Raw genomic sequence first — 13,980 nt, 5'->3', positions numbered from 1 at the left:
GGGACCTCAGGTCTCAGGCGCTCAGGGGAGGTGGCTTCGAGAAGGGGTGACCATGCCGTCCAGAGGAACGTTGGGCACGGCCACACAGAGCCGTGGAATCTGCACTTGGTCTGACTCAGCGCCACCATCACGTGCACTCTAATCCCCCCGGACACTCCTACCGGGGACGTGAATCACACCACCTAGTCCCCATGCCTGCATGTAGCATGTGCCCCATGAATTCTTGTGGCCTCAGGAGGTAGGCATTTGGGACGGGGGCGGCTGGGTGTTGATAGAAGCCGGTAGGTCCCAGCGGTGGGAGGATCCGCGGGCCAGCTCCACTGCGCACACGTGGGTCTGCGCGTGGGGTCAGTGTGGGAGAAGTCGCGCGCTTGACCTCAGCCTGGGGCTCGGACCGAGATTTGATGGCCCTGGAGAGGGGTATCCTTGTACCCAGAGCCGGTCAGAGAGGAAAAAAGACCAGAGAGTGTGGGAGTCGGCCTTTCCCCAGGCGTAGCCGAGGCCAAGTGGGCACTGGATCCTCCAGCCGGGACCTCGGGCTCCCTTGCTGTGGGCCAGCGGCCAGGGTGCCAGGGTGCAGACCCAGGCCCACAGGGAGGCAGAGCCCTCCCGACCCACACCTGCAGGGCGATGGGCACTGCCGCCGTGCCAGCCTCCCTTGGACGCTCGCCGCCAGGGCCTGCCATGTGCCTGAAGTTACAGCAGTGACCCTCCCTTCTTTGGGTTCGACGTCCTGGTCTTCAGCAAATATTCTCTGAATGTCTGCTATGTGTGAGGCCCTGGGAACACCGGGAAGTATGTGGATCTGCCCTGGAGGGAGTCATGTACGATGGGCCACAGACAGTAAACAGATGATTAATTATCTTTCTCAGAGAAGGGGCAGTGCCCAGTGTGGTTAGTCACTCACACTTCAGCGCGAGTGAGTTTCTCCCAGGCTTTGTCAGTGAAGGACGGGACCAGGGTGGACGCGCGCTCCAGGGGGTGGGAGAAATTGGGGCATCAGAGCAGGGAGGGAGCAGAACAAATACTTTCCACAGATGCTTCCCAGCTCCCTGTTCCCAGGCTGCACCCCTGGGGCCCCCCGGAGGCCCCCAGCCCAGCCGGCCCCGGCCTCTCCTGGCCCCGGACCCTCTCCCCGAGGCCTGGCCCTCCCCGCCCGCCATCCTGGAAACGATTTTGTTGTCTGAGGAGATCATGTGAACTGCCTGAGTTATAACTCTCCGGGGCACACAGCCTGTTACCTAACCAGGCCTGGCTCACGCCCATGTCTTGAGTAATTATTGGGGGGCGGGGGGCCCTCCAGCCCGCAGCGGAGCCTCTCCGAGGGACCGCTATTGTTTTCCGTGTCAGCTGCATTTTAAGGCTGCATTTCACGTCAGCTGTGACTTGGAAGGAAAGAGGGCCCGGGCTTTGAAAAATGAAGACACAGAGAGCAGGGTGGTGGAGGGCCGCTTAACCCTTCGGGCCCCCCGGGCTCCCCAGCTTCCCAGGGTTGCCTGACAGAGAGCAGGCTTGTCGGGGATCAGAACCCGTGGCCAGGCCCGGCAGCGCCACTTGGCAGCGCCCATGGAAACCGCCGTGCGGTTACGCGCAGACAGCCACGGAAACCCGGGAGGACCGCAGGGCTGAGGGCGCGCCAGGCCGGCCCCTGGGCCCCCGTCCCCCACCCCCACCCTCACCCTGCAGTCCTCACCCCCCCACATGTGCAGCCCAACACCCCAGCCCACCACCCGTGAGCCCTGAAGAGAAGAGATGGGGTGCAGGGTAACTGGGGCTCCCCTGGGCGCCCCCCATCTCAGGGTCCCGGCCCTGCCTCCACCAGGGACTCAAGGCCTCGGAGACTCTAGCACCTACTGTGCGCCTGGAGGGGTGCCAGGTGCTGGGAGGCCACAAACCCCTTCCTCAGGAAGCGCAGTCCTGGGAGAGCCGGGCGAGGAGCCAGCAGGCACTGGGGGTGGGGCACAAGTCACTGAGCCACAAGGGCCAGCAGGAAGAAAGCGGGCGGGCGCGGGTGAGCAGGGGTGGACGGGGGTCCCCAAGGAGGGTACGTGGAAGCAGAAACTGAATGGGACAGGGGCGAGCTGGCCAGATGTCAGGAGCAGAGGAAGGGCAGCCTGAGCTACCCTAGGCCCCTCCTGCCACCTCCGGCCCCGCCTCGGGCCTTAGAAGGTTCCTGTGCTTTCTGGTGTTTGAGTGCATCGGGCTCGGCCGGGTGGCTCAGTTGCGTGGAACATCGCCCTGTGGACTGAAAGGTTGTGGGTTCGATCCCCATTAGAGCACATGCTTGGGTTGCAGGTTCGATCCCCGGTCAGGGCATGCATAGAAGGCAACCGATCGATGTCTCTCTCTCCCTCTTCCCCTCTCTCTAAGATTAATCAGGTAAGGATTAAAAACAGAAGAGTGCTTTGACTCACTTGCCCCAGGTTCACCAAGTCCTTCAACAAATCTTTACCAAGCACCTACTGCAGATGGGAGTGTCGATCCTGAGGTCTTGGTGGGAGGGAGCCTGGAGTGTTTGGGGGTCAGTGACACCCAGGCTATCGGACATCTGGTAGCCTAGTCAAGAGGGGATTTTGCCACCTAAGGGGCTCCGGCCAAGTGGAAGCACCCAGGGCTGAAGTGTGCAGAGCATCGGACACAAGGCCCTCCTCTCTGTGTCCTTCACTGTCTGCACAGGGCTTCTGTCTCGTGGCCCCCGGGGCTGCTCCTGAAGTCACCATCACATCTGCATTCCAGCTGCAGGAAGGAGGGAAAGGACCCTGCGCAGAGCCACCTCTGTCAGCCCCCCATTATCTCCATTCACCAGAATGTAACACATACCCCAAGTCACTACAAGGGCCCCTGGGAAACTAGATCTCTATTCCAGGCAGCTGGACACCTTGTTTAGTTCTGTGATTAGAAAGGAGAAAGTGGCTCTGGGGACAATTAGCCATCTTTGCCACAGGGCAAACTGCACATGTGGTCAGGAAGCCGGATAGAAAGAATTCAGGTAGGAGCTGGACATAAGAGGGGGACATTGCCATTTTGTGGGGGGAAGGCAATGGGGGACTAGGATTTGTCAATTCCAGATGCTTCTGAGGCACCACGTGGTGAGGCCAGGGCCCAGGTTCCATGGCTTGTTTGGCCCTGAGAGTCCAAACCAGCAACCACCAGCATGTGGATGTGGTAAGGAGAGCAACACAGGGAGCTCCCACCCACAGTAAAAAAAGCAAAGATGACCACCATGCAATGGCCAGCGGAGAAAGGGGCCACAGTGGAGATTGGGAGGAGAGACACCAGGGCAATGTGGGTCCTGGAGCTAAAGGGCTTCAGCAAGGAGGGGCCTGCCCCTGAAGAAGGCACCTGCCCCCGTGGAGGAAAACAGAAGTCAGGACAGAAAACAGCATGAAGTGGCCACTGGGAGGTCACTGGTAACTGGAGCCCTGGGGTGCCAGGGACAAAAGCCCAGGTGAAAAAGGCTGAACTGTTCGTATACAAACTCTGTATAAATATGGCAGATTAAGTTTATTTCCACTCCTTCCAAATCCTGCTAAAAGGACAGCAAAGGCGTTAAATAATGTAAATTAAACATCAATAAAGCAAAGGCAATCAGGAGAGAAGACAAGAGAGACGCCAAAAAAGGTTGACAGAGTTTGGAAAATGGGAAGCAGAAGGACCAGTGGAGACCAGGGAACATGGACATGAGGCTGCAGGAGGAGAAGGGAGAGCCACAGAGAACAAGACAACTCCCAGCCCAAACCCTGGATGGCTGGAGGACAGGAGCCCCAGGTGTCCTCAAAGCTGGGGTTGGGCAGGACTGCAGACAGGAAGATATTCATTGAAGATCTGTGTGAGCAACAGAGGCTCCCCAGGTATCCCCCAGCCTATGAAGCCAAGTACTGTCGGGCCCCCAGCCCAGCCCAAGACAGGAGGTTTAGTTCCCAGAGAAGCTGAACCTCAGAGATTCTGAATTTGGGGACACAGGGAGCAGCTGTGGGAGGAGGAAAAGCTTTCATGATAAAAACAAGGGGGACTCAGTAAACACTTCTGTGCTAAAAAGTAAGACCCCTACCCTGTTCACTCCTCAGTTCCCAGAATGCCTTCATCAGGATACCACCTCAGTTTCCAGGGAGAAAAAGTGGGTCACACACAGAGGACAGCAGACTTGTCAACAACCATGAAGGAAGCCAGCACATAATGGAGGAATACCTTCGAACTTCAGAGGGGGAAGAAAATCTTTTCCAATCTAGAATTCTATACCCAGGCAAACTGTCAGGTCGGAGAGTAGATTATAAGCATTTTCACACACTCACAGTCAGAAGTTTTACTTACCACGTGCCCTTCCTCAGAAAGTTACTTGGGACTCCAGGGAGAAACTTCTAGGAGAAAAAATAACGAAGATGATAGATGGCTGATGTTCTCAACAGGATGAAGAGAAGTTTCACAAATCCGGCAGAGAGCTCGAGAGTGAACTAGTGACAGACGCATCAAAAACTAAGCAAAACATAGAGGCAACTCTTAACCCCAGGGAAAACAAACAGTCATCATCTTAGAAGACCACGTGACCCCGCTGAAAACAGCATTTACACAGTGATAGAAAGTTGCATAATGTTTCTATAAAATGCAAACGGTAAATAGCTAGCCTAGAATTGCAGTGTAACTACACTGGGAGGGTATTGTTACATTGCAAAGAGGGTTTCAAACGGGGCTGTGAAAACGAAATCTTCCATTTTAGGCAGTCACTGCGGATGTCTAGCACTGCAGAAGTGGGGAGTAGCAACAGCGCGTGGTGTAGGGTACCAGGGGGAAGCCAAGGGGCAGTTGAGAGGGCGCGGGGTTGCCTCTGGGGTCAGGAGTTGAGGATGGAGAATATAGCACTGGGGAGAGCTCTTTAAGCAGGTTTGTTGCTGGTGGCGGGAAAACTCCAGAATAGAGGGAGAAAGGATTGGGAGGCCAATAGGGAGGTCTGCCGATGCCCTGGTGAGAAGGTGAGATGGTTCGCTGAGGAGCCAGGGCTCTGGGGGGTGGGGGAGAGTTGAGGGCATCTGGGAGGAGCAGGAAGGTGGGTGAGAGCAGGAAGGTGGGCCAGCGTCCCTCCACGCTGCACAAGCAGACTCCGACTGGCAGGAGCCTTCTGGGTAGCTGGGGGCTGGGTCTGTGTGGAACAGAGCAGTGAGAGAGAGGAGGGCTCCCCCATGGGTGCCCCATCCTCACCTTTAACTCAGGTGACAGAAGGACCTGGGCTCCTGCCTGTGTGGCTCTCCCAGAGCTGTGACCTGAGTGGTACCAAGGATGGTCTCTAAGGCCCCCAGATCCAGGCCCAAATGGGGAACCTCCAGGCTGTGATAGTAGGTGAGCCAGGTCCTCCTGGAGGCCTGCAGACCATACCCAGTCTGGTCAGCATGGGATCTCCCACCCGGCCCCGTGTCCCAAGGTGCTCTTCCTCCTGGCCCCAGGAGCAGGAAGGGCAGGCCGGGAGCCACAGGATGGGCCTGAATCTCTCATCAGTAGAGGCCAGGCCCGCCCCCAAGCCCAGGCCTCCTTCCTGGGTGGAGGCCTCCCTGCTCTCCCCCTCACCTTCTGAGCACTGTGGGCCTTCTGGGGACCCCCCACCCTCCTTGGTTGCTCTCAAGCCTCCCAAGGACACTCCAGACCTGTCCCCTCTAGCACGTTGGCCACATGGCCACACACCCAGGAGTCAGGACTCGAACTCCCTAAGGTCACTGACTTTGGCATGGGGGCCGGACTGAGGTGGGGCAAGAGAGCAGGGGGGAGACAGTGAGGGGTAGCCTTGTCACCTGCACAGGAGCTGGTCACAGCGACGTCCATGACGCCCATGACCTGCAGAGAGCCACCCTTATGAGGAGGCGGCAGCTGCAGCGCAGGGAGGGCCGGGCACTGGCAGGTCACGGGGTGGGCAGGTCTGACTGCATGGCCCTGCTGGAGATGGAGAGGCGCCCACAGGCTGGGTCCCATGTTTGCATGTGACGTAGCCTGGGCTGGACCCTGACAGGGAAGGTGGGCCAGGAGCTGGGGGAGGGCTGGGATGCCAGCTGCCTGATAAGGGGGCTGCTGGGAGCAGAGGGGAGCAGACTTGCCATGTATGTCCACAAAGGGCTGGAGTACCCAGGGCCCGGCCTGTACCCCAGCGACGTCCGGCCCACCCACCCTGCTCCCCATACGGTCTTCTGGGGGGGGCAGGGGGCAGCAGCAGCCGGCTTAGCCACATGGAGCTCAGCCAGGGGCTGGTCCCCAAGTGGGGTGGGCAGAGGCCTCAGTCCCCCTGCCCCACGTGGCACCGAGTAGCTGCTGTGTGTCCACATGGGGTGCATTGTGGGGAGGCACCCAGACCCTGTGATGGGGGAGCCACCCCGACCTGAGCCAGGGACAGCAAGGAACCCCATGGCAGGGGAGCCTGAGCAAGGCAGGAGGTGGGGTGGTGGGCATGGCTCTAAAAGTGCCCTGAGGGAAAATGCCACAGAGGAGACAGTGGGGACGCAAAGGACCCACGACCCTGGAGGGCCGCTCCTTGCTCACAGTAGATGGAGGACCATAAGGAGACGGGCCAGGTCTCGCCAGCTTGTCCTGCCTTCGAGGACTTGAATAGCTGCTTGTCCACTCCTGCCCTGGCTCGAGCCTCTGGGGGCCTGTGCCCTGATCTGCTGGAGCTGCCACTCCACAGAGGATGTGGGGGCTGGGCCCACCAGTGAAGGACTGAGTCCCCGACCCCCGGCCTGTGCAAGCAGAGGGGGGAGTTGGCAGCGGGTGGAGCGAGGACAGGCTGAGGGGCCTCCGGCTCCGGGGCTCTGGGCCTCACAGGCTGGGAGGGTGTCGTGGTCCTGTCCCTGAGGGGGGAGGGCGTGCCCCAGGCCCCGGCCCCTGGAATGCCTGTAGGGGAGGAAGTCCTGCCTCTTCACCTGGAGGGGCTAGAGCCCCTGCACCGGGCCGTCCAGCTCTCCCTCCCCTCGAGGCTCTTCAGGTGCCAGGAAAGGGGCCGTGTCCTAGATTCCAGGCCTGGCTGCCCAGCCCCCATCTGGGCCCGCAGCCCAGAGCCCCTGGGGCCCAGCCTCCAACGTGCTTCCAGCCTCAGGGAGGCTGATTCAGGGATCCTATCCGAGGAGCGGGAGGGGGGCTGCGCTGCCTGTGGGTGGGGGCCAGGGGCTGCCCATCGGAGCGGATTAGCGGCACAGCTGCAGCCCGGCCCTGGCAGCTGAGTCACGGGGCTGCTGTCTCCAGGCCAGGGCACGGTGGGAAGGCACCATGGCACCCGGAGGGCGGGCAGGGCCCCCGGGCTGGGGCTGGCCGGTCTGTCCCCTGGCTCTTCCGCCCCCCCAGTCCAGCCCCCATCCTTCACCCACTCCAAGAGCGGGCCCAGCACATGTGCGTACACGTTCACGCGCCCACGCACACGCAGGCCCAGCCCTCGGCCCCTCTGCTGGTCGCCCTACCTGGGGCTGACCTGGAGGGTCCCGGCCTCTGTGGGTTATCAGCTCACCCCGCCGACTGTTACTGGGCACCTATGGCGTACCAGGCTCTGGGCTAGCAGCTGGGATACAAAAAGCAGAAACCCCGCCTTCGAGAAGCCCCCCGAGAAGCCCCCAGTGCAGACACGGGGAACAAGTCAGGGAAACGGGGATGATCGCCGGCGTGGAGGGGGCAGGCGGGGTAGGGGTTGGATGGGACCCCACACGAATGTTGATCTGACAGGGACTCCGGGGTGGGAGGAGACAACCAGTGTCCAGGAGGACGGGGTGACACCGGTGAATGAGGCACACACGGACCTCCACGGGGCTTTCGTCCTTGGGGGCAAGTGGGGACACAAGAGACAAAGGAAAGACAGTAAAGAAGCCGGTGGTGACGTGGGGCGAGTTCCGGAGGGAAGGAAAGCAGACGGCGGGTGGGTCTGGGGTAGGCCGGCCCGGAGCCTGGGAGGCCCCCGGAGAAGGCAGGTGAGCGGAAGTGTGGGTGAGCTGAGGGCAGGTGGCCCTGGGGGTGGGCGGGGGTGCGACGGCCTGGCAGGAGCCAACTGGACCCGGGGTGACAGGGCTCGGCTCACACAGCCCCCTTCAAGGTGGGACTTCGTCTTTTGTTCCGAGCTCGGGGGTCTTCTCCGAGGTCTGAGCGAGGAGGGAGCCCTCTCACACTCAGGGCACTGGGTGCTCCGTGGGGCAAGGTGGCTGAGGCCCGCGGGAGAAGCTGCTGCCTGGAGCCAGTGGCGGGGGCATGAGCTTGTCACTTAGAGACGGTGGTGCCAGTGGAGGGGTCCTAGGGCTGGGTGTCGGAAGCGGGGGCAAGCTTATGCTGCCAATGTGGCTTGCGATGGGTTCCTGAGACCCCTGGGATGAGGTGGGACGTGAACCCAGGCAGCCTGTCCGTGTCCCCGAGTCCATCCCTGTAACTCAGACCCCCCCCCACTGTGCCATCCACTCAGGCTCCAACGCCCAAAATGTGTCCTCACACCGGGGCCTCCCACAGACACGCCGCGTGCATGCCCCATCCTTGCCCACGGCGCCCGTGCCCACAGGCCCCGCAGTCCCCTCCGTCCCCACCGACCCCTCCGCTGAGGGACAGAAGGCCCCACAGAGCGGCTGCCCTGGGGACCAGCAGTAAAACCTCTCCCAGGCCAGGGCACTAAAACCGAGCCATAAACACAGTCACACGGTCTCCTGCCGTAAACTCTGACGTGACGAAGGCCGTGATCCGTTTCAGCCGTACCCAGCTCCGGAGGACCGGCCAGCCCCGCGCCCCAGCGCAAGGTGATTTAGGGGCCTTATTCCCGCCTTCCAGCAGTGGGGGAGGGGCGTGCCCAAGCCCAGGCCCCTCGAGTGGAATCGCAGAGGCCCGAGCCAGGGGCAGGGCCCGCAGGCCTGGTGCGCGCTCTCCTCTGGGAGGGGCCGGGCCAGCTCACCCGGGGCGATGGCACCCTGCACCACCCTCCCCTCCCCCTTGGCTGGGGGTCCCCAGGGGCTCTGGAGTCCAGGCACCAGGCCACGTGGTGCTCACCCCAGGGCTGCTGCAGGACCCCAGCCCCAGGAGCCTAACTCCAGTGAGAGACACAGCTCAGGGGCGAGCAGACACACTACGTGCAGAGGCCTCGGAGAAGATCAGGGCTGCTCAGGGGGACCGCAGGGCTTTCCTTGGCCGAGAGAGGAAGGTGGCTTGGGGTTGCCTGTCACTGTTCGTCCTGCCTGGTTGTCCGTGAAGTGGGATGTTCGCAGCCACGCTGTGGGGCCTGATGCAGGATGGAGCACAGAGACCGCGCACAGACGTGCTGAGTTGTCACAGCTGCGTCCCCATGCGTGTCCCTGGCATGCCCCGCCCAGTGCCTGGAACCCCCATGTCCCTGCATCCCAAGGCAGCCCCAGGCGGGCATCCAGCTCAGTACCCGTATGATCATGAGCATCGCTCCTGAGAGTGGCTCAGTGGCTGTTGGTCCAGGACAGTCTACAGACGAGAGGAGGGCCAGGTGACCTTCGCCCTGTGACCCGGGGCTGTCCTGGGAGGAGGCCCTGCCCCACCTTTAGATGCTGGGTCACAGGGACCCGGGCTCTGCCCCTGCGAGCCCCGGGACTCAGCGCCCCTGCCTCCTGCCCACATCTCCTGCCCAGCTCCCCCCAGAGCGGCTGAGACAGCCCCGGGCGGTCTCCGCCAGGCCAGCATCGCGTCCAGAGCTGAGATCAAGGCTGAGCAGCTTCTGCAAAAACTTCCCATGAAAGACTCTTTTTCAAGATTTTCGTCTGAAAACAAACTCATAACCACATCAAGCCGGACCCCTGTCGCCACGGGTTTGATCCCGGCCGCCCAGGGGTCTCTAACTAGCTGTTATTCTAATTGCTTTTTTCTCTCCCGAGGGGAGGGCCGCATAGACGCCCTACGGTTATTAATTTGGTGAGTGGGGGCAGGGAACAAGGGAGCCCTTGTTGGCCTTGCCCTTCTAGTCACTGTCAAATTGCAAATAATGACAAGATTCCAGATCCCCCAAAACTGGCCTGCCCCAGCAGCTCCCCGGGAACGCAGTCCCCGACCCCAAGGGTGGCAGAGCCTCCCCGGGCACCTGCCCCACAGATGCACCGCCTGTGGCTAGGGCTTGGCCGAGGCCGTCCCTCCCCACTCGTCGGGTCTGATCACTGTGTATGTAAGAAAGACAGTCTGTGCTCAGGGCAAGAGGGTGAGGTGACTTCAGGGCCCCCCCTCTGAGCCATATGAAGACCCAGGAGGACCCGCCGGCCGTAACGACGCCCCAGGGGAGGGTGTCCTTGGGGGCTCCTCTGTGGACTGTCTGACCTCACCCTCGAGACAACCACTGAGGGAAGAGCAGCCTCCCCACTTCCCAGAGAGGAAGACGCAGCAGCCAAGGGTCACTCTGGGGTCTGACCCTGCCTCCCAGGCCAGCCTGACTGCAGCTCATGCTACAGCTCAGACAATGAGATCAACCACTGAGGGGGACTGGGATGGAGGTCACGTGTGCTGGGCCCTGGGGCTGGGCCATGCAGGGCAAACCTAGGGCACCCGGAGCCAGGGGAACAGCAGGCAGCTCCTGGGTGGTGTGTGGCATCCTGGTCAGGCCCAAGCTCCAGGAGGGAGCATACCTCAGGGCTGGGGGCTGGGAGGGCTCCCCAGGGCTTGACCAACCCTGTGTTCACCATGCCTCCTGCCCCCCCTGGTATGGACTGTCACCTGAGGTGGCCCAGGACCAAGTCCCTTCTCCAGTCGCGCCCAGCAGCCCCGACTCCTTCCTGCATCCCAACCACGGGGCCGTTTCCTTTCCCAAGAACACCCTGTAAAGCCTCCTGTACCCATGTGCACATCTGGAGACGTCAACAGATGTTGAAGTGCCGTAAAGTGAAAATTTATGAAACCACAGATTTTTCTCTGTAATGCATTTGGGGCATTAATTGATGCCAAACCAGTCGATGCTCCAAGCTGGGGCCTGCACAGTTGAGTGACATTAAACCACACTTGGACCAGCCTTGGTCAAGGCCACTGGCATGCAGGGCCCAGAAAGCCCAGGTGGACCCCAAGGCCCAGGCCACCCCCCCACAGGCCTCCCAGGGCACAAGCGGGCGGTGGCACTGCAGGGGCCGGTGCAGTGGCAGAGGGAGCCCTGGGTGCCTCTAGTCAGGAAGAAGGACGGGGTTTGGGTGTGAGCAGGTCTCCTCCTCACGTCCCCTCCCACCTTGCTCACCCCCTGAGCTCAGACCTCCTGCCCTCACCCCCTCCCTGCCCAACACTGTGCCTTCCCAGCATGGAACCTGGGGGTGGGGGCTGCAGGGGTGCAATGGGAGATGCAGGGGTCCCAGTGGGTGACCCTGAACCAGGCCCTTCTCCTGGTGGGGGGCGGGGGGTGTAGCCTTGGTCGGTAGTCTCCAAACAGCTCTGCAGAGAATCAGGGTGTCGGGCAGGGTCTGGGGGAAGGAGCTGAGTGAATGGTCCCCAGCCCCCAGGGAACCCCTCCCCTTCCCTCTACAGCCTGGGCTCCCCGAGCCAGCATCATCTGGGCAAATCCAAGATCAGGCCCCTCTGGTCTGGGGGATGGGGCCTCGGGTGTATAGCTGTCCCCAGGCCTGAGACAGGCGGGTCTCAGCCCCAGGGCCAACCGAGGCGGCAGAGACTATACCAGCCTTCACGCTGAGAACTAGGGAAGTGGGTCCCCTGGGCCTCAGCCTGAGGGAAGGGCACAGCCCCCTCGCAGGCCGCCATTCTGGTGGAGGGCGAGGGCTGCTGGGCCAGGCCCCTGCCCCAGACCCTGGCTCCTGCTGGGCCACCCGTCCCCGGCTACAGAGGGGCTCCCCCACCCACGTGTCCACACAGTGCGGACATGCACAGGGGTCACACACACACAGCTGTGACCAAGGCCCGCGCAGCTCACATTTGTGGGAATACTGGGCGCCCCTCAGGGTGCTGTCACTGCCAGGACACCTCTGCTCCTGTCCCCACAGGTGACACAGCTGGACCAGCGGCTGATTCTCATCACAGACATGCTCCACCAGCTTCTCTCTCTGCACCAGAGCGGCCCCCCCGGCGGCCGGCCCCCCAGCGGAGGTGGCGCCCACCTGGCCCAGCCCTGCCGAGGCCCCATCGACCCCGAGCTCTTCCTGCCCAGCAATGCACTGCCCACCTACGAACAGCTGACCGTGCCCCACAGGGGCCCCGACGAGGGGTCCTGATGGGGGCCTGGGGCCTGAGAGGGGAGGCCTGGAGGAGCCCCACCCACCTGCCCAACCTCCCGCTCAGCAGGGGCACCCATCGGGCCACCTCCTCGAAGGTCCAGAGAGCAGCCTCTCTCTCCCAGGCCCCGTACACCCTGTGGGCCTCGCTGCTGCATGAGCCTGGGCTGGGGGTTCGCTGAGGCCGCCTCTTTCTAGCGGGTACTAGAGCTTGGCTGGGTACAGGAGCCCCTCTCAGCTCTGAGGCTGTGGCCCCCACATTGCTTACATGGTGGCTGGGACATAGTGGCAGGGGTCAGGTGGTCCCTCGGGGCGGGGCATCTTGGCACTAGGTCCATCCCAGGTATGGCAGGAAGCGAGACAGGTGTGTGGCAGGCCCAGGAAGCTTCCTGAGGGGAGGCCAAGGGACAGCCTGGACAGGGTCTGTGGGCACCACACCAGGGCCTGGAAGCCAGGACCCAGGGGGACCCAGGAGGAGCCAGGGAAGAGACAGGCAGGGCAGGGCAGGCCCAGCCCATACCAAACAAGGGGTGCCCAGGAGCCCCACTCACAGGGCCCAGGCCTGGGCCTTGACTTCAGTCCCAGAGGTGCTGACTCAACAGGCCGGGAACTGTGAGGAGCCACCCCCGAGGCCTGAGCTTCAAGCAGGAGGGACAGGTCCTGCTGTCCCCAGAGGGCTTCCCTGGGGCAGGATGTCCACCAGTGGAATGGGGGTGGATAGCCCCCTACTTTGGACTGGCAGCTTCTCCTACCCATTCCGGAGAGAAGGGGGGCCGCCCAGCCCCACTCACGTGCAGCCACAGCCGCCACCTCCAGATCCCCGCCCCGGCAGAGCAGCTGGACGGGCGCACACAGGCGACGCGCGGTCCCTCCACAGGACCGGCTCCTCTTGGGCGTCAAGCTCACAGAAATCAGAGTAATTTGTGGTGATTTGGAATCTGTTTTAATGAGTTTCACAGTGTGATTTTGATTTTTTCTTGTGCCGGCTTTCCTAATAAACCTGGAGTCACGGCGTTGGTCTCCTCACTGCTCTTGCCTTGATTCCTGGGGGTGCCCACCTCTGGGACAACCCCGCCCTCCCTCTGAACTGCCACCCTTCAACATGCCAGGGCCCCCTTGCTCTGTCCAAACCTGCCCAGGAGCCCCCAGCCCGCTGGCCTGCAGCTCTGGGAGCCAGGTCGCCCCAGTGAGCCAGGAGCACCTTAAGGCCAGGACACGCCTGTCCCATTCCCCGGCACTGTGGTCGGCTCTGTCCACATGAGCTGGGCAGAGGGAAGGAAGGTGGCCAGGCAAAGGGCCCACCCTCCGAGCCCTTGCTTTTGCTGGAATGTTCTCCCCAGCCCCTCTCCATCTGTTGAAATCGTGCCCTTGGTCCACAGCCCAGCTCAGAGTCCCCCCTGCAGCAAGCCTTTCCCGATAGCCCCTCAGGAGCAGCCCCTCCAGGCTTTGTGACCCTTTGAGGGGGCAGAAGTGAGCAGGTAAGGGCGTTGCCCCCAGAGCAGCGATGGGGCGGAGCTTGGGGACCCTGTCCTCCATGCCCAGGTCCCACACGCCAGTTCCACCCTCACTTCCAGGGCCATAGGGCTTGGTGTGGACAGGACAGCACCCTGTGGTCCCCTGCCCCCCCCCCGCTCCCTCGAGCATCTGGGCCCCAGTTCCTCCTGGGCGCAGTTCCCTTTCCTCAGGCCTCCCTCATGGACAGGACCCCTGCAGTCCCCTTGGAAGCAGGAGCCCAGGTAGCTGCTGGACAGGAGCTCACAGTCCACTTCACGGAGGAGAGAGCCGGGTTCAGGAGCTCCGAGAGGCTGTAAGGCCCAGCCCAAGGCTGTGAGTC

The 13,980-nt window shown here is 62.2% G+C and overlaps 1 protein-coding gene across 2 annotated transcripts in view; it reads left to right on the top strand.

Moving 5' to 3' along the window:
• The window catches only part of KCNQ1 (potassium voltage-gated channel subfamily Q member 1), a gene marked incomplete at its 5' end in the record, with an annotated part of 258,881 nt that extends 245,709 nt beyond the window's left edge, over positions 1-13,172 (top strand). The window contains one exon of one of the 2 annotated variants that reach the window (XM_081154358.1): positions 11,919-13,172. In XM_081154358.1, coding sequence (XP_081010484.1) covers positions 11,919-12,146 — 228 coding nt within the window. In that variant the 3' untranslated portion in view covers positions 12,147-13,172. The remainder of the gene's footprint in view (positions 1-11,918) is intronic. The other variant, XM_081154359.1, reaches the window with a different exon arrangement.
• Positions 13,173-13,980: the final 808 nt, after the last annotated feature.

The sequence above is a fragment of the Miniopterus schreibersii genome (genome assembly GCF_964146895.1).
Source record: "Miniopterus schreibersii genome assembly, chromosome: 12".
NCBI classification, from domain to species: Eukaryota; Metazoa; Chordata; class Mammalia; order Chiroptera; family Miniopteridae; genus Miniopterus; species Miniopterus schreibersii.
This window is presented reverse-complemented; position numbering and strand designations above follow the sequence as displayed.